At 36.8% G+C, this 20,953-nt stretch overlaps 1 protein-coding gene across 1 annotated transcript in view; it reads left to right on the top strand.

Annotated features, from left to right (window-relative positions):
* LOC306757530 (protein phosphatase 1 regulatory subunit 1A-like) overlaps nt 1-20,375 on the top strand; it is a 32,320-nt gene extending 11,945 nt beyond the window's left edge. The window contains exons 2-7 of the mRNA XM_079242609.1: nt 6,171-6,231; nt 14,817-14,854; nt 14,982-15,045; nt 16,137-16,319; nt 18,204-18,332; nt 19,800-20,375. Coding sequence (XP_079098735.1) covers nt 6,171-6,231; nt 14,817-14,854; nt 14,982-15,045; nt 16,137-16,319; nt 18,204-18,332; nt 19,800-19,879 — 555 coding nt within the window. The 3' untranslated portion in view covers nt 19,880-20,375. The remainder of the gene's footprint in view (nt 1-6,170; nt 6,232-14,816; nt 14,855-14,981; nt 15,046-16,136; nt 16,320-18,203; nt 18,333-19,799) is intronic.
* The last annotated feature ends 578 nt before the right edge of the window (nt 20,376-20,953 follow it).

Below are 20,953 nucleotides of genomic sequence, written 5' to 3'. Positions count from 1 at the left end.
ACGTGTGTGTATATGTATGTGTATGTATGCGTGTGTATGTGTGTGTATATGTATGTGTGTGCCTGTATGTGTGTATGTATACATCTGTAGGTTGTTTTCTTTCTTTTTGTTTTTGGGTTATTTTTTAGTTGTTGTTTTTTTCTCTCCCTTTTCTCTCCCTTTATCTCTTTCCCTTTTCTTATGAGGTGTTTCTTCTCCTTTCTCTTTCTGTCTTTTGTCTGTCCTCTCTGGTCCAGCAGTAATAACTCTACAATTCAAACAACAATACAAAATAAACATAGAAATAAAATAAAAATTCAGAAAGTCAAGGGGATCATTATATCTATAAAGCTTCCCTTGGCAGAGAAAATTTGCTCAGCAGAACACAGCATCCAGACCATCATTCTGCTTGCCTAAATGCTGGACAAGACAAAAAAAAAAAAAAGCTTGCATTCAAGTTCATTTTACTAGCTGGGCTCCACAGCCTTAGTGTAATATTTATCAAGTAGCTCTGGCAAGCACACCCTCCTAAAGAAGACTTGTGCTTCTGTCAGATAGTTTTCCAGAACTCCCTGTCTGGGAAGATGCGCACCGCTACAAAGTCCTGTTCTGTCCAAACAACAAGGTCACAGTCATCTGACTGAGTAACACAAATCTCATGTCACACTTCTGGTTGAATCTTTGTTAAGTTGCTGGGCAAAACCCAGTATGCTCGCACATCTGTCACAGTCTTCATTCCACGGATGTGAACAGTTGCCTCCAATTTAAACAGGAACGCCATGCAGGTGCAGCGGCCACATTCCACTTTGCCCGCACTGCTCACAATCACCCAGAGAAGAGGCTCGTTCAACCACTAAGAATGCAGAACTTGTGAGGACCGATATATAGATACATATATATTGGCGTGCATTATTTTAGTCTGCATGCACACATAGTTCGCCTAGTTCACATCACTTCATTTCACTCGGTTGCGGACGTCACCGTAGCAACACGTTTAACGGTTGGTTGAGACCAGCTGGCTTTCGATAGGTGAATAAAAGAAACGCGCTTTAGCTTATGGTTGACAGCAGTTGTTCAACATAAAAATCACTGCTCTAATAACCTGTATCAATGATCCTCAGGAATGAATGGCCTCCGAAAATGACACCGGTCTACTATTTACATCCCAGGCCGCATTAAGTCATCACGTCCGTTGCCAAGCCCTATTACACACTTTACACAAAATGTGTCTCAATCAGCACACTAAAACTACTTTGAACACTTCTTTAGTATTTAACATAACAAATTTAGCACTACTTTAGCCTTTCCCCTACTTCAAACTGAACGAGGTACAAAACTACAACTTCCGGTTCAAAAGCCGTCTGGCACCATCGTCCAATCAGCGATTTCTCATGTTGCCCGCTGATACCTACCTCTTCTGGTATGTTAATGTCGTTGTGCTTTTTCTAAGTTCGTTGTCGTTTTTTATTTGTCATTGTGTTTTATCATTTTTTTTCGTGTTTTTTTTTATTTGTTGTGTTTTTTTAGAATTTTTTGTAGTGTTCATTAAATTTGTTGTGTTTTTTAATTTGTCATTGTGTTTTTTGTAATTGTTGTTGTCATTTTTAATTTGTTGCTGTTTCTTAATTTGTTGTTGCGTTTTTTTGTTTTGTATTTGTGTTTTTTGTTTTGTTGTTGTGATTTGCACTTCAGGGCCGCCGTATTAAAGTACCAACAGTTATAATAATGCTGTCCTTGTTAAACTTGAGTACAGATAATGGAAATGTGCTGTATTCTGTGTGCTTTCATCTTTACAGCTCAAATTATTTCAAGATGAGAAGTCCATCTTTGACTGCGATGGCCTAGCGAGCTGTCCAGGGTGTACCCTTCTTTTCACCCAAAAACTGCTGGGATAGGCTCCAGCTTCTCTGGGACCCTTAATTGGACTAAGTGGTTAGGACAATGAATGAATGAAAGTGCATCTTTGATAAAACTGAAAGGATGAATCATAACATCCAACAAGTTTAGGGTTAATGCATTGTTTTCTTTAATATTTCCTTTGTTCATGTGCCAACTTGTGCTTGTCCTTCACTGAGAGCACAAGAAATAGACAGATTTTAGCCTACCTTAGAAGTGCAGGATTATTTACAAACCCACAGAGCTATCTATGGTTGACTCAGTTAGCCATAAAGTCTGAAAGTGGTAACAGTACTTGTGCCCAGAAATACCTGTTTTAAATGTATCCTTCTGTCATCTGCTTCCATCTGAAGTCACAAACCCATTGTTGTCACAGTTCAATAAAACAGTAGGAGATCTGGTATAGTGAACAATCATAGTGTTTCTATAGGGAATGTTATACTTGTGTGATTCTAAGAAAACCGAGTTAGATCTGTAAAGAAATAACTTTCTGGGTTGTATTTTTCTTCCTCCTTCTAATTCTCCTCTTTTTTTAAAGAGCCACTATGGAGGGAGGCTATAAGGAGACCAGTTAAATAACAAAATAAAAGCACAGAAAAATAATAAGAGAGAGTTTTAGCAGAGCAAAACCTCAGATAAAAGAAAAATAACTCAGTGACGTGTATTTTAAGTTTTATAAGTTATTTGAGTCAGAACAAACAGGGTGACAAGAGAGGCTTCAAGGTCTCATTATAACAGACTTTTCTGTGTAATACCAGGGTCAGGGTCATATTTCAAATGTGAGAGTGGCAGATGAGGAACCACATTAATCCTCCAGGACTGTTATGGCCTTTTTGTATCAGACTTTTAGGTAAATTTCTGTGAAAACTTGCAGTACCTTCTTCAGCAGCAAGCTTTTCTTTTATATACAGGTTTAAACATCAGTACTGATAGATGATCATTGACAAAATAAATGCTAATTTGTAACAGTTTTCATGGATGGAAACCTTAAATTAGTTGTATCTCTGTTTATATAATAGTTCCATCCCAATGAAGAAACACGTCAAATCACATTTAATTCTCATATTTCTTTAACTTTCTTGTTTGTGACCTTTTTTTCATCTTCGACAGAAATATTTGAAAACCTTGGGGAGAGTGGAAGTTCAATTTATGGCAAAGGGAGGCATTTTCACTTCGACTGACATGACTTGTTGCCTGACCTATATTTTCCAGCGAAGGCTATTTTGTCCCACACAAGAAGCGTATTGGGCATGTGCAGGTTTTCCTGCCCACCCATTACTATCAAAGGCCATATTGTTCGTTGTTGTGAGACATGACAGAAGTGCATTCTAAACAGACTGTGGGCTGAAAGGCAGTCATGGTGGTTTGAAGGGTGAGCCCATCCAGTAAGGACTGGTATTTGTGTGAGCGGAGCACCAGGGGAGTTTGCTCTGCTGTCGGGTGAGAAGAATAACAATGACTGTGGATAAAATCAGATTTTCTCTGCAATGGCTGATTAATGTGGGCTGGTGGGGTAAATTTTATAGAATGCAACCACATTACACAGTAAACAACAATAATTAAGGATAAAATGTCTGTTGAAATGTTCAAAACCTAAACCCACAGCACTCCCAGGGATTCCAATATACATGATATTATAAAGTACTGTAGTAACTTCTATGTGAAAAATTACTAAACCGCTATGACATCTTTGAAGTTTGAGTGTGTGAAAATCACATTAATGCACAATTACCTGCAGCTTTGGAAGTAAAAGAGGCATGTCTCAGGGGAATAGTATAACATTCTAGTAGAGATCCATTTTATTGGATTTTCTCCCAGCAGGAAATCGGAGAGTAGCCTTTATATTCTCAGAACATTTTATGTTTTTAAGATGTGAGATTTGTCTTCTCAATGAGAACTTTAGCAGTATAGAGACAGGTAAAATAATGGTTCTTAATTTGCTATTCCTATTTGGAAACATCCATCTAACCTTTTCTTAACCACTTACTCCAATTCAGGGTCACAGCTATTTGCAAACAAAATTTGGTTTAAGACCAGATTTTGCTTTATTAGCCAGGTTGTATCCAGGTTTTGCTTAACACTATGCTGCATGTGGGCTAATGGAAATATGGCTTGAAAAATCTGATCCTCGATATGTTTTGTGCAAATTTTTAAGACTGGATCCCTGTTTTGAAACAATCGATCAGTAAACTCAGCACTGGAGCTTATATTCAACCCAGTTGCTATTAGAAACACCAGGCTTCTGGTGTCACTAATCAACTCTACCTGTGGTTTTTTTTCCCAATCTTAACACACACATTCCTGACATGAGATACAACGTCTGCAGAAAGGCAGTGAATCACTGACGTGTCTTAGGATATACGATCAGTAATTTCTCAGAATTTAAGTGTTCACAGCAGTCACAAATCTCTGCCTGGTTGTTAATGAATAGTAAAGGAGCTCAATGTCACTTTTCTTTTCAGGCCTCCTCCCGCAATCCATGACTGGGATTTGAATGTAACGAAGCCTCTTCACATCTGAATACCTAATTAGAATGTACCACTGTGATAACACTGGTTCTGCTCTTTCAGAACTGAATATAATTTCTGTAGCGATATCTGTATTCCTCTTTGTCGTGTGAAACTAATCAATCAATCAATTTTGACTTTGAAAAGCTAATTTATTGGTATTGTGTGTGTGCCTCTACACTCAGGAATATATTGGTTTTGCAGAATAAATGTCGGAATAGAGGGACAGCATCAGGCAGAGCATTAATCTAGATTACTAAAGGCAGAAGGAATGCTTTATACTTCCTTCTACTTTGTGTTATTTAATGATGTCGTTGACTTTCTTTCAATCACTGCAATGTCTTAAAGTCAAGCCAAATTAGAAGGGTTGTTCTTCAAAGTAAATCATTCAATAACTGGTTATTTGGCTCCTATTTTCTTTTGCAGTTGCAAGTTGAGGAAGAACCTAATATTTTGGTTTCCATCTTTTGATTCACTTTCTAAAGTTTAGCTGAAAACTTTTAAACTTACCGCGGGAATCTTTTGCTTTCTAACCTAATTAATCAATTGTAGTGTATGCAGGTCTGTTTAGGCTGAGGCTGCACAGCTCTCCAAGTGCATTTAGAAAAGATGCCTGGAGGACTGCAGCTGACAGGGGTTTCAGCATTACTCAGCAACCCTGTCAGCTACAGTAAAATTGTTTTTGCTTGTGTGTTTCTAGAATTGTTAAGGTGAGAGTCAGAAAGATCTGCCATGTTTGTTGTTTATTTGTTTTTAACATTCATAGAGTAATTGTGTTGAAATGTAATTGCTTGATTTTGGATGTGATTGGAAATAGAAAAACGTTGCTTCTCTCTAAGATAGTTTCAAACAACATATTTGATGACAAATATTCAACATAGATTTCTTTTGACATTTTCAACACTGCACTACTCAAACCATCTGTCACACAGAAAGAGAATGGTAAACCATGAAAAGAAGGGTGAACTGCAGCCATCTGTTTTAGAAAGATTTCAAAGAAAATTTGGTTTGTCAGTGTGTGAATCTATACAGACACCCATTTAATTCCACAGAAGGAGCAAAACTCAGTAGACACTAAAGATGCAACTATTTCCAAAATTTGTAGTCAGACCACCATTTCAAAAAACTGTTTTACTTTGTCCTTTCTGTCTTGTATTTTCTCACACCTTCATCATTTCAATTCTCAGTTGAAATTAAGATGAAAAATTCTCCACATTGCGAGCTATAAGCAATACAACTCTACCTTTTATCCCCACAAAGGTTTGAAGAACCTTACTTCTGATTATCTCTAGCAAATTTACATGACCTCTCATGTATGCCCCAGAATAGTGGAGAAGCTGCCACACTCCACTACTCATGTGCCAAGAAACAAGTAGGAGGTGGCAGGCTGCCCTGCTGATCTCACTGCTATGCACTGCAGGATTCAGCATTACTCTCATCCAGCTCAGACATCTTCAAAGGAGATGTCTACAGAGCCCTGGATCACATAGACCAGCCGTGGTGAAGTAAATGCTGCATTGACCTCAAAGCCGTTTATGGCATAAAGCAAACTAGTCTGTGTTTGACTCAATGATGATCAAGAATTTGAAACATTTTCTCTATGCTTTGTACTTATGTGTTTTATGCATATCAGCTCGTATTTAAAAAAAAAAATTAAATCTTATTTTGCCGCAGCCTAATAAATGGTTTTTGGAGAATCTGATGTTTAAAAGTGTATTTACTGTCATTCTTGAACACATTTTGAATGGTAGCTAAGTCAAATGTTAACTTAAATTCTACCTTTTTCAGATCAGAAGACGTAGACCCACACCTGCCACTTTAGTGGCATCCAGTGATCAATCGTCACCCGGTAAGACACTGAAAATACAAACATCTTCGCTTGTGAACGGTTTCTGCCACTTGGCATCTGTCTGATGGCATGTGGATGGATAGTTTTGATGATGTGTGGGAAAGATGAGGACATAGTGACATCAGACTAGTAAACTGAGTTAAACATTGTCATTTCATGTTTCTTTAAACCACTGACACATAAATTCAACATTTTATAATAATGTTTTTATATAATCTAAACATATAGTGTTTCTCAGACAAGAGCCCCGTGTCACTTGTACTTTGTCACCATTTTAAAGAAATATTACATCCTTGTAAACCAGTTAATTCTGTTCTTTGTACACCTGGAAGTTTTTTCTTCATTGTTTTCTTTTACATTTGTTTTCAGCTAGTTAGATAAATGAACTTTTTTTTTTTTTTCATCTAACAGGTCTCTATTTTAATACGTACTGCAATACAACCTTATCTTTACACTGTAACAATGATTTTGATATCAAAAGAACAATGTTTGTAATTGGAAATTAGATATTGATTTTATTTCAATATTGTGCAAATTATAAGTTAAAGCATATTGGATTTTAATGTGCAGTTGTAATCCTCCCTGCATCCTTGTCTGAGTTTAAATCTGTTGCAATAAAATAGAAATCAAACAAACACACATACACACAAAAGCTGTATTTTCTTTGTATTTTTTCCTCTCTTACCAAATGAATGAATGAATGAAATAGTGAACCATACAATTAGTAATTTAATGAATAAGGGAATAAATAACTAGAGAAATAAATAATGTGACACAGAGACTTTGTGTAAATGAGAAAAGGTCAGAGATGTTAGCAGACAATGTAAGTCAGGGTTTTATTCCCTAGAATATGACTGCAGCAAATTCTAAAGTTGTTTCTGTATATTTTTGCTGTGATACTTTATTTTATCTGTGTTACACACCAAACAAATCTTCCTGCTGCATTAGACCAACGAAAACAACCATGTGTCCTCTCATGGGACATCATGATCAAACACAACATTATACCTCTGAGGAGTTATTCTGCTATGAGTCATCCATCGGCTCTGTGCTTTCCTCCCCTCTCTGCTGTACTTGGGAGTGCATTTGTGTGTAAAAGTGACCCACTGCAGAGATGATCAGCAGGGAATGTCAGGCAGAAGAAGTAATTTTTCACTTGTGAGTAAATGAGCTGGTGTTGTCTCCAGGTGACAGATAAACCCAAGCTGGTGCTTCATTGAGCATGCTGAAGACACAGCTATAATATTTTTAACATTGTCTTTAAAGTTAGACTCTTAAATGTGTTAACACAAACTCCCTTCATCACTGTTGAATAAAATGTTGCCAGCAATTAAATTTCTGATCCACTGCTTATGTTAGCTCATTCTGGAAAAGTTTTCTTTTCTTTTTTGGATTTGTTATCTATTTATTCTTTTTATCCAATGTCAGCAAATAGCAGATTCAAAGCAGGTGTAATGACAGTCTGTTCACTTCCGATTTCTGTGCGAGTATATGTGATTTTACTCACATGAGTCTGTGTTGAGTCTGTTGTTTGACTCAGTAATTGGACAAGCACAAGAGGAATAACTGAGAGTCAAACTTGAACTGAAGAGAAGAGATAACTATTAATCTTCTGCTTATTGTAATGGACCTGAGACAAAGAAAATGTAAGAATGTGAAGTGCAAGCAGTTGTTTTTGAAGTGAATGAGTAGTTATTGGGAAAAAATGTACCAGAACAAGAGGGATGACAAAAAATGTTTTCAAAGACAGTTTTTTGAGGAACTTTGTTTCATTGCACGTTGGCTTTTTCATTTTTCTTTTTTTCTTTTTCACTGTTTGGTCTTTTCAAATCTTAAAAGAACACAACTTCAGGACAACAACGTATCAATCAGACAAATATCTGTTAATCCAGATGAGAATATTGCTTTTAGATAATGTGGGTAATGTTGTGTCTTTTCAAATGTTTAAATCTATTTTTCATCCTTGTCTTTGTCATTGATAGGCTAAATATTATGTGTTTGTCTTTTGTAACATGCAAAGAAAATGTATACTTAAAGCTTATTATTAATCATTTGAAATGTTATACGTGCTGACCGCAGTAGGTTCCTTTTGAGAGCTATCATGTGGATGGTGCCCTTAATTAGGCCAGAATGCTGGGCCAAAAATATTCAAGGTGTAATATGACTTTTTTTTAAGTGTGGCTGCGTGACTTGTTTCTTAATGGACTTGTATTCAGTTTCAATTGTGTGTATTTTTAGAACTAGAGTGTCGCTTACAAAAAAAGAAGAGTTATCAAAGCAAATTTGATGCCTCATAGGAGAAGCCAAGACAGAAATCAAATCGAATGCAGAGCCGAAATAAGAGATGTTGTACTTGTCTCTGTGTGTGAGAGAGAGTAAGAGAAGAGGATGTGCCAAATAGGGGGATGGGGAAGAATAGATATGATGAGGAGGGAAGAGCTGTGCTGGTGCAGTAATGATGTGCCCCACATCAGAGAGAGCCCTGCATTATTAAATGCACTTTGGATTGCTATGCCCTGTGCACGGTGAACCCCAAAAGCACATCAGAGCAACAGACAACTGAGAAACAGCCTAAATGGTGAGAAAGAATCATTATAAAAGAGTGACTAATTTTAATTTTCTCCTATAACAACCTGGCTTTTAGGAGAATTCATTTCTATATTGTTACCTATACAAAAAGACAACTTGACTTAGATTTAAAGCAAAACAAAAGAATATTTAAGTTTTGCAGGGTAAATGCATTACTTAAAATTGCACCATATTTATTAACTTCAGATTCTTTGATTTATATTTCCAGTGATGGAAATGTTATTTTTTTGGTTTTTTTTTTAGATATTTTAACAATGTAACAATTTTATTAATTGCCTTCCGAGGCACAAAACCCACAAAGTCACCAGCTGTTGTGTCTCTTCTGCCAAGACTTGTTTGGGAATTCTTCGCTTGCAACAATTTATGTATATATACACACAAACATACATACATATATGTATGATATATGAAACTGGCAAGGTGGCTGTTGCCATCAGGGCAGGGTCTGAACTAGCCTTAGGCTGGATTTAGACTGGTGCAGAGTCTGCATATGGTCACAATGTCACCACAGCATGCTCTGCATAGTACTATGGAGGCTTGACATGCACCTCTCCCAGAAATGTGCACCCCTGCTTGTACTACCTAATTGGAAACTAATCCCTTGTGATGATGTGTTTTAAGTTTTCTGAAGCTTTTTGCTAAATTTGTGTGGTAACTGCAGAAGAGAAACTGCAACATAATGTTTCAACCCCATGCTTGAGTATAACAGCTTATTTCACAAGTCAGCTATGACTGCCCAGCCATACACTAACATTGCTCAAGTATAACTCCAGCTTTAGAGAGTGCAGACTGTAAGGTATGGTTTGAACAATGTCGTATGTCATTTGACTGCAGGGCAGAGTCTGGACCAGACAGGATATTAGAGGACTCAGGACTCGTGGAAAGTCTGCACACTAATCTTAAGGTCATGGTAGGAACTACGGAGGGAACTGCAGGCTAGGCCTGCCAGATCAGTCAAGCCTCTGCATGTCAGATCTGACAAGAGGACTTAAGATTCATGGACTAGAGCAGGAAAGGATTCAGTCAATTAAAATTTAGTACATTCAATAATCTGGTTACAGCTCTGAAATGTCCTGAAGGCCTTGGCTTAACAGCACATTCAGTAAAAGTCATTGTGCCACATGGACCTCCTCAAAGTCCTCTGGGGAATGTTACAGCAGTCACAAACTGTGGGGTCCATCCTGAACACTTCACACAGTCTGCTTGGTGTGTTGTAAGGGAGACGACACAAACACAGAGTGCCTGTGAGGAAGTCAGGCACTGAATAAAACAGCCTTTCATCATACTAAAACAAAAAGCCTGGACTGAAAGGTGCAGCAAAGGCAGGTGGTGAAAACAATCCAAAAAAAAAAAAAAACCCACAAGAACAAACAACTTTATTTTTCATAAAGTTGAATGACTCAAGATACCAAAAAGCAATAATTGGCACTGAAATAAGGAAGGGTAACAAGAAACATAACACATGTGTGTGTAGTAATCAGCAACAGAAGTTGTGTGTTAAAGAAGCACTAGAAGCCAAACCATAACAAACATGCTTAAATTTATTTATCTTCTTCATTCTTTCGTTTTTCTTCTGCCTTCTTACTTCATATTGTTTTACATGCAAAGCACTCATCACTTAAACTTCAATCTAATTATTTTTCTATTTCTTAAAATGAATGACCAAACTATATACCTGGTAATTAGGTTTTTAATGCTCCCTCTCATCTGGACCGTGACCTCAATTATACTAAAATGTCAGCTGTGTGACTCATTAATTAATGGGAAAAGCATTTGGATATTTTTAAAAGAGGTTTTAGTCATTCCACATTTAGGATCAGATAATGTAAAAAAAAAAAAAACATGCAATGGAAGGATTGTTGCAAACTTTGCTCATTTTTCTTCAACATATGCTGTTCAGCCGCTTCCAACTGAAACCAGATTTGGAGCTGCAACACAACAGAAACCAAGTGGCTTGACTTCGAGTCAGAGAACCCTAGCTGTTCTCATCTGGCTTCGTGTCAGATGGTCAGTCAGCCGGGAGTTGCAGTGATAGCCTCATCACTGCTGGAGAGGCTTTTTCAGCTCTTTTTTCTCTCATTTTGCAGCTCAGATGGGCTGCATTTGCAGACACAACAATCTAAAAATCACCCATGTGAAGCCATGCTTTATGTTTCTTGACCCAAATGGTTTTTCAACCATGTCTCCTGCATATTGGTTGTTCAAATCAAAGCACAGCTGCTCTCTGCTCTAAGATATTCAACTTAAACATATCACACTAACTCCTGAATATAACCTACAACAAAATTTTAAATCCTACTTTGAGTCCATCAAAAATATCCAACCATCTTTTCTCAATTCTTCTTTCTGTTCACATTCGGCATTGCTATGGTGTTTGCATGATCTGATCAGCAGTCAACAGTATTTAAAGCAGGTGTGAGCACACTTAGGATGGGTGTGGGTTGAAGACACATTTAGCGGTCATTAAGCTCATTTAGAGGTGCTGCAGGACACATTTGTTCATAATGACACTGTTGTGCAAGTTCATTCAGCACAACAACTCTTTCTGAGTTCTATCCACACGAGAACTGATCAAATGGTCTTTGATTTGGTATTTCAGTAGAAGCTGTGATAAAAGCTTGTTGAATTCTCTACAACACTTAGGAAGAAGCTTCAGTGCTTCCTTTGTTATCTCTTCGAGCTTTAGAAACAAAAAATAAAGGACAAAAAAGTGTCAATGCTGCAGAATCACTTCACAGTTTAATTTGAGTATGTCCTGGTTCTTATTGTGGGGGATTATCTTTTCTTAAGTCCTTACAAAGTTCCTCTACCGCCTCTTCTTAACCCTCAAGGACATTTTTAAAAATGGATAATTGCACAAGAGGTAAAGGAAAATAGCTTCTTAGGACATTTTCACAAAACCTTGGCAAAACATAACTTGTTCATGTTCATACTTTATGATTTAACATAGTGACTTCTTTTGAATTCTTCTCACCATATGAACTGTGTGCAAACAGTGTTATAAAGAACATGGACCCGTAAATCATCTTTGCAAAGTACACCTTTGACAATAATTTAAGGTAACTTCTGTAAAACTTGGAAAAATACAGATTTAATACATCCAGTGACAACAACACCTGATACCTAGAAGAAACTGAGAAATAAGAGCAGCTACTGTGAGACTGAATCAGGTGTTGGAACACCATGTTAGACAAAAATCTTATGTGATAGCAACACAGTGCACAGCTGAGGATGAAGTTAATGACTGCACAGCTGTTTTCACCAAGGTCAAACATAAGTTCAGCTTACTGTACAGATTCTCCCCTGTGGCTTTCTGCTTGTCCGAGTTGTCTTTTAAAGCTTTCAGATGCAGCTAACAAGTCTCACCTTTTATTACTCTTTCCTGAAACCTTTTGTTGTACTTCTCAACTTTTTGACAGTTTGTGTCTCGCTGTCTTTCAGTTGGAAAGCTTTAAATACCTTTTAAAACACTTTGGTTTATATTGTTTTATGAGTTTCTAAAAATGCTTTCAGATTCTTGGACATGAGTCTCTCAATTCAGTTTATCAACACATATGAACTACTGCTAATAAAAGACAGCACATTAATTTCCTGGGATTGATTTGACATAAAAGTGTCTGCAAAAACCCTCTCATATCCTTGCAAGATTCCAAACAAGATTAAGTTTCAGGCACTGCTAAAAAAAAAAAAAAAAAAAAAAAAAAAAAAAGGCAGACTTCATCGAGATAAATCCTTCCCAAATCAGATTCATTGGCTTTCAGGTAGAGATTTTATTTACCCCTGGTTCTGTGTTTAGTGCATAACAAAAAAGAGAAAGACTGAGGAATAAAGAAACAAGAGCATCACAGGGATTTTGAACACCCTAGTGCATACTTTTAAGCAGAAATATTATATGCACACGTGCACACTCCCTTGCACACACATTCTGCATTTCCTGTGCCTAGGGATAGGTTGCCAAGCAACTAGGTGGTGTCCCAGAAAAAAAAAAAAAGAAAAGAAAAAACTTCTAATACTGTAATGCACAGTTTTGTATGGAGGTTCAAGAGGCTTAGTATTGATCACAGTTAATGTGCCACTGTAAGGCAGTCAACAGATATTTTTTTCCCCGTTTTCACCTTTTGATGTGACCACAGACTCAAGTTTCACATATTGACTCTTTTTATTGACTTCATCTTCTGCCAGTGAGGGTCATTTGAGCTTCATAATTCTTACTGTTTGATATTAGACTTTCCCCTTTCTTTTTAAAAGAAAGACCTCAACAGCCCAGTGTTCAGATACTTAACATTGAAAAAAAAAGTTTAAAATAAATTGTATACTGTAGACTTGTTTTGTTATCCTAAGAAAGTTCCATGGTTTATTTTCCATCAGTATTCACATGTAATTCTAGCTGTTTTGGAAGCTGTGGAGTTTGATGCCATCCAGCAACTCACATCCTGTTTTTGTGAAATCTTATAGAATGAATCAATAATGAATCTGTTACTGAATGTCTGTTGTAATAATTAATCCAATTCTCATTGTTGTAATTATTAACTTTGTGCTTAGAAATAGTTTCATTTCATCATTTGGAATCTGTTAAACTGTGATTTTGCCAGCTTGTTGATCAATACAAAGCCTGTTGAAGTCTGACCAGGTTTGGATGTGACACTGTTAGATATTTCCAACTTTTCAAACTATCTCTGTACAACTTCTCTGTAAAAAAAACAAAACAAAACAAAAAAAAAAAAACAAAAAAACTTACTGACATACTTGGCTCCTAATAAATCTAATCTGAGACTGACCCAAACTAAGCTGAAATTCTAAATTACATATTTGCAACAGGGGTGTGGAAATCAGTAACCTCAACTTTATCTGTTGTGTAGACATAAAGACTAAGTTTCAGGAGCAAACAAAACATTAAACTAATGCAATATATACAACCCAAAATATGTGTGCAAGTGGGGCAATGTAGAGTGTAATCTCATAAAGGAGCCTGGGGATTCACTGTGTTCTGCAGGTATTACAGATACCATAAACCAACAAGCTGCAGAACAGACAGATAGAGATAAGACCCTAGGAGGTCACCAAACAGGAATCACAGCACTTTACATTTGGTTGAAGACATAGCTGCGGTCGCTTTAAGAAATTCTTATAAAGCTTTTATAACAAAACACAGACAGAAAAAAATAAATGTTCTGTTAAAGAAAAAGTGAATACATAACCATTACCATATGACTCCAAGTCAGCCACACTCTAATCCAGGGGTAAGCAACTCTGGTCCTCGAGTGCCACAGTCCTGCAAATGTTAGGAGTTTCTCTTCTGCAACACACCTGGCACACATCAGACCTAACTAGCAGACTTGTGCAGAGCATGACATCAAACTCTGCACAAGTCTGCTAATTAGCCATTGATTTGAATCAGGTGTGTTGCACCAGAAACTCCTGACATTTGCAGGACTGTGACACTCGAGGACCGGAGTTCCTCCCCCTGCTCTAATCTGTCTAGTTACGTAGTAACACCTGATTGTGAATCCATTTCACCAGCTGCTGTTTAAATGGAACAAAAACAAGTGGAAATGGGAGGCAGTTAGCAAGACAACCTCTAATGGTCCTGCAGGTAGTGGCCACAGACCTTTTCCATGTTTTCATCCTTTCTGGCTGATTTTTGCCAGTGCTCTCACCACTTGAGTTAACATGAGGTCAGTCCATACTGAATAGTGTACTTGAAAGAAATGAAAGGTAAAAAGTAGCAGTACCGCCCCCAGTATTTGGTCAAAATTGAGCTCTTGTAAGAGTCAGATAACCATCTGCCTTGAGGTCTCTTTTGATCCACTCTGTTATATACTGCCTGCATTCAGCAATGCTCCAACTAAACCAACAAATTGCACTGAAGAGACTCTACTATTAGAAGCAGCATAAAGATATGGAGGAGGCTTTTCTCTGCAGTTTTATAAAAGCATATGATCATTTTTACAGTGGTGTTGCAGCCATTAGTAAACTGATTGTTTGTTTTGTCACAGAAATAGATGAAGACCGGCTCCCAAACCAGTTGTACAAGGTAATTTAATTCAAAGCCAGTTTTATTAAAATTAAATTATAGAAATGCAGTTACATGAACTGTGTTTGTCTCTATCTCTATTGAAACCATATTTATGCTCATCTGATATAGCGTTGATATTTTCCAGGCAGCCCTGTTGAACTCCCCTCGACAGAGACGAAAAGGGCAAAAGGGAACACCAACAATGAAAGGTAAGTATTATTCTTGTCTGGTAAGTTTCATGTTGACATTTTGTGCTGAATTACATATTTGGACCCAAAGACACCAACAGCATTTTCTTTTATTCTTGGTTTATATTCTGTAACTTCTTCCTTATGACAAATGTAGTCTAACAGACTTAGTGCTACTAAAGAGTCAATATAATAATTGCAATATATATATATTGCAACATAAAACAATGTATTTTAGCCACTGACAAAAGGCTTGAAGAATATAAAACATAAAGGTGATTGTGCACCTCATTCCAGTCTAGAAAGTAAAAGTGAAATGGAGACTTTCAGAAAAAAGTTTATATAATTTGTAAAGTGTCTCCATTATTGATTAAAATTCTTAACACTTTTATTAACTGCTTGTAAGTCTATCAGTGTTGAACTTACCTAAAATAGGATTTAGTCTCAGTGTTCAATTCCTACACTAAATTCCTAACAATATTCTTAATTTAAAAAGTGGTTCCAAGTGGGATTGAGTCATTTTGGCAAATGCATCTTTTATCTAAAGCCTGAGGGACAAACGAAAGAAAAGCATGAAAAAATGCTTCAGCACTTAATGCTTTTTATTGTGTGTTTTTGGGTCACACTTGTGCAAATCCTGTTTTATTTCTACTGTTCCAATGGATGTTACTGTTGTTTTTAAGCAGAGTATGCACTAAAAGAAAATAGTTTCCGAGAAAGAAATTGAAGGAAGACAGTGTGACCCTCCCGTGAGGGTAAATGCCCTCAAGAGACAATGTCTATGTTGTTCAGAACACTAGCGGCCCAGGCAGCTCTTCACATAAACCCTTAGGTTCAACTTTTTAAGATCATGTGTGATAAAGGATGGGCAGAGGCTAAATATTTCTTATATATGATTTATAAACCTCCTTTTAAACATATACACATTTTACATTAGTCTTTACTACTCCCACCTGCAAAATGTTTAACTTAAAAATGTTTTCAATTCATTCCTTTTAAATCTATTATTTCTTTTGTTATCTCTTTATCCTAATTACGGTTTCTTTTCCCACCATTCCATTCTTCTCTCTCCTGCCTCTTTTTGATCTTTTCCTTCTTCTCCCTCCTTACAGAGCTTCAGTTCCTAGTAGAGCACCACCTGTACCGGCAGCAGCAAGGAGCAGCAGATGAGTGTTCTTCAGAGAGCTGCTTATCTGACCGACCCAGCCCTGACTCTGTCCCCACTGGAGAGGAGCTCCCACACGATGATGAGGCAACTACAGAGGCATTTGAGAAACTACGCTGCCAAATGGAGGGTATGTTCGACGATTGAGAGAGAAGTATTTTATGTTTGAGCTTGTGATTGTTTTTATTCAGCAATGCACAAAGTTGAGAATCTTTCAAGTTACACATATCATCAGAGAACATCCCTTGTTTCATGACCAGTGTGTTTTCTTTCCACTAAATTACCTCAGTGAACTTAAACTTTCTACTTATAGAAATTTATTTCAGCAGTTGTCTCAGTAGTGAGTGATTGCAACTTAAAACAGTTAGGTAGTTTTATTCCAGTATTGCAGATGGGACCTTCTGACATGCAAAAGAGATATGTCAGGGGGGGTTATGAAATTAATAAGGGGAGGGCTTATTACTAGACATTAGAGTTTGACAGTTTATTTCCCACATGTTCATGCAAAAGCAAAACAATACTGTACAGTACAAAACAAAGCAAAATGGACCAGAATGCTTGAAAAGCAGCAGAGAGAAGAAAAATTCTTATAATATCTGCCCATTTTTATAAAAAGCATAATGCATCAATAACTAGTCAGTAAGTAAATACTTAAAATACTTTTTTTTAAAAACTATCATTTTACATAATAGTTGCCACATATTCGTAAGTAATTCAGTTCATAGATACATTATTTCTCACATTTTAAGTCAGTTTGCAATGATTTTAGACAAATTGCACATACATTCATTATTTTATATATTTATTGCTTGAAACTGTTGAAACAGTTGCTAATTCTGTTTTTGAAACAAGTGTGATATTTTTAGCTTGTGGAGTCGTTGAAATTATTCTTGGTTCAAACCTCTGCAGGGACTAACTGTGTGGTGTTTGGTTCACATCTTCTCTATGTTCATGGGGGGGAGGGGGTTCTCTCTAGGTACTCAGGCTTCTTTCCACATGACAAAAACATGCATGTTTAGTTCATTGTGTTGTTAAATTCTCACAAGGAGTGAGAATAAGTAGTTCTTTGCATCTCTGTGATGGATGGGTGACCTGTTAAGAGTGTACCCTGCCTCGTTGCTTAATGACCACTGGGATCGACTCCAGCTTCCCCGTGACAGCATAGAAATAAATGGGCACAGGGTAAAATATATTTCATTTGCAAGCCATACAGTGCTGGCATGTGATGTCTGTTTTCTGTGAAACTTGATAACTGTGCTAATTATGATGCATCAAGCCACTTATTATTCATATGAAATTAGTATTGATCTTTTCTTTTTCAATTTCTTAGAAAGAAAGCAAGAAAGTATTCAGTAAATTGTTACATGGTCACACCCCCATCTTTCAGACACTGCCTCCTGTCAGAGCAAAAGAGCTTTTACCTTCACTGACACAAACAGCTCGGCTCAGGCCAAGTAATTCACAGTAATGGCAGGTAAAGCACACAGCACGTAACATACATTTTTCAATAATTGAATTATTTATCATGAGTGTACCGGGCTGTTTTTTGAAGGACCAACACACACACTTCAGCAGTTTAATGTTCATTCACCATGCAGATGCATAAGTGGTGTAAACACTAGGACAGCTGGACTCCAAAATTAAATGATGACTGTGATCTTTATGGATTGTTCAGCTGTGAAGCCAGAGATTAAGTTGTTGGTTCCATTAAAAGGAGCAAAGAGGAAGCTGGCAGAAACTAATCAATGTCCAATAACACCAGCCTTCTTGAGTATATCCTCATTCAAAGATCACTCTTTTGGTAAATTCACTTAGAGAAGTAAATTACTTGTTTTTGTTAATGCTATGTGGAACTGATTCATAAAATGAGCATTTAAGAGAACGTGACAACATTTTATGACCACTGCTGTATTATAAAGTGCACAGTTTGATCCTTAGCAGGGCAGCTTATTCAATAGCTGTCATGCCCTCCAGTACATCCTGTATTTGTCTGTATATTCTCTGCCCTCTACAGAGTTCTCCAGAGAGAGTCTGTTAGAGGCTGCTGGTGGACACGAGCGTGCCCTGTCCAAGGAGAAGGAAGATTGTTCCAGTGCTGCCAGTGTAGCAGCTCCCTCATCACAAGAAAGGAACGAACAAGCAGGTACGCAAGAGTCAGGAGCGCTTTGATTATGTTCAACTCTTCCCCATTCTACTTCCTTCATGGTCTTTTCCATAGTGGAATCTCTGTTGTCCATTCACCAGGCAGGCGGGGTTTATTTATATATGTTAAAGACTTCAACAGGCTTGATTTGGTGTCATGTAATCATGACTTGATAGCAAACATCTGTGAGGTTGCTTTGATCCACACTTCAGAGAGCGCTGAATACCCAGTGAGGGAGACACACATCCAAGTGAAAAAAAATTTGCATTGGTGGCAGAGAGGGAATCGTCTGTTTGATTTAACTGTTCCTCTGTTTCCGTCTACTTTTCTGATGTCAAGCTTCAACCCTTTAACCAGTATTTTTGCACTTCTAGAGGCTTACAATAATAAAGGTGTCAGTCTGATGATTGTTTGTCATTCAGTTGATACTGTCGATGCATTTTGCTGTATAGATGCTAAGCAGTCAAATAAAGCAAGAAATTGTATGTCTTTATAAGTATGTCTTTATTTTAAGCTGTTTTTTCTTTAACCCACTTAAAAAAAAAAAAAAGAAAAAAGTTATGACCTTGGCAGTAACTCTACCACATAATGAACCAAAGCACTTAGCTGGACACCTTACTTTGCAGAATAGTGGCTCTATGTTATATTAATCCATGACAAAGCTTTCAATTTCTGGACTTGGCAAAGATTAAAAGTGACACCAGCCTTTTTCAAGCTCTGCATTCTGGACTTGTTTGATGGCACAGTGAATTTGTAGAACCACCACTGCCCAGCAATATTGCGAGACTGAGATGAATTCCTGTTGCTCATCATGAACTAATGAGGATGTTATATAATGATTGATAATGCCCAGATTTATTGGTAGGAATAAAGAATAAATAAACAAATCTACACCAAAAGCTAAATTAAATTTACATGGCAGGCCATTCAGCTAAAAGCTTCCAATCACTCAACACAACTCACCCCAAATATTAGTGCATATATATATATATATATATATATATATATATATATATATATATATATATATATATATATATATATATATATATATATATATATAATAGAACAATAAAGAATAACATTAAAGATTAACAGAAGACCCATATCTAAAATGCTCCTCTTGGCAAAGTTAATTAGTGCAGTACAATACAGCAGGTAGGCCATGATTCTGCTGTCACAATACTGAACAGGACAGATACAAAAAAAAAAACTGAATAAGTTATTCTATAAATTGTGGAACAATGGATCAGCTGCATATAAATCTCTGTTTACGTGCAGAAAGACATACAGAGATAACATCAGTGTAAATATTCACAGATTATGAAGGGTAACCAAACCTTTATATATTGTTTTGTTTCCTTTCAAGACAATTAACATCCCTTGAAAGCAGTAGAGTTTGGCCTCTCCTTCTACCCAGACTTCTCTTCTACTCTCAGTATTTCATGTCTCTGTCTTTACTTTCAGAATCAAACGCAGGAGAATGCAGCGCAAACCAACCGGCGGAGGAGGAAATGAAGAAAAGCAGCCTGCAGAAAGAGAAATAGGGTTGTATTTGCAGCACCATGCCATTCAGTCTGCTCTGTCAGCCCAACACAATGACAAAAGATTGTGTATGCAGATTCACTTCTTAGCAACATCAGGGCATCCCTCTACAGTCAGGCCTTAGTTAACACCTCCAGAACAGGAATAAATATTTCTACATTTATTTTGTGAAAATAAAATCTGGATAAAGGGAAAATTATTGAATTGTATTTGTTTGTTCTGCTTTCCCTGCACTAATCTAAAACTAGCCAGCTGAGTGAATGAACGTAGGGTGGTCTTTCCTGTCTCAACCGCATTATCATGATCTTATTCTTCCATGACTGACATGCTTAATGTCCATTTAGCAGCAACCATCACACTTTTTGCAATCCTCTTAAATGGTTTTTCTTATTAAACTTGTGCCATGACTTCAGCAACTATAGTTCCATCTCAAAGCAATAAAACTGCATCAGCACCTCATTAAAAAATGGAGCTAAAAACATCCATTTAAACTAAAATGTGATTGCCCAGCCTTATTCAGTTAACTGTTATTTAGGAGGGCAGCACAGGGTTGACTGGGAGCTGATTCACATATTTGCATATTTATACACCATTGGATTGGACATCTACAAATAGGAAATAATCTTGATAATTCAAGCTGTCACATCAGCGCATTGAGCTCTCAGTTGATTTAAAATAATGATTGTGCTGATATTATAAAATAAAAATATGTTGGAAAATGTAAGTAAATTAATAACTGATTTCCAGATAGTCTGACAGAAATGTGACGTGACTGTGATGATACTTTTACACAGAAGACGTAACAGCTGATGCTCTCTTATGATTCTCGTTGAAGCATAGTTTCATGTTTCCAGTTGATTTTTGAGCATTTATGGTTGTAACTGTGTTCTGTTATGAATGCTTTCCAAACAACAATGGCTAAGAACTTAGTACTGTACCTGAATGTTTGCTGTGACTTAAACCTGTGTAGAAGCAGTAACTTGTTTAACTCTATTTTTGATTTTGGAAAGAGTAAAAAAAATGAATCTTTATTTATTTTCTGATTATTCAAAGATGAAAATGTTCCTAGGTAAAAT

Source organism: Telmatherina bonti (assembly GCF_933228915.1).
Source record: "Telmatherina bonti genome assembly, chromosome: 6".
In the NCBI taxonomy this organism is placed as follows: domain Eukaryota; kingdom Metazoa; phylum Chordata; class Actinopteri; order Atheriniformes; family Telmatherinidae; genus Telmatherina; species Telmatherina bonti.
The sequence above is the reverse complement of the archived record's forward strand: the minus strand, read 5'-3'. Positions and strand labels throughout refer to the sequence as shown.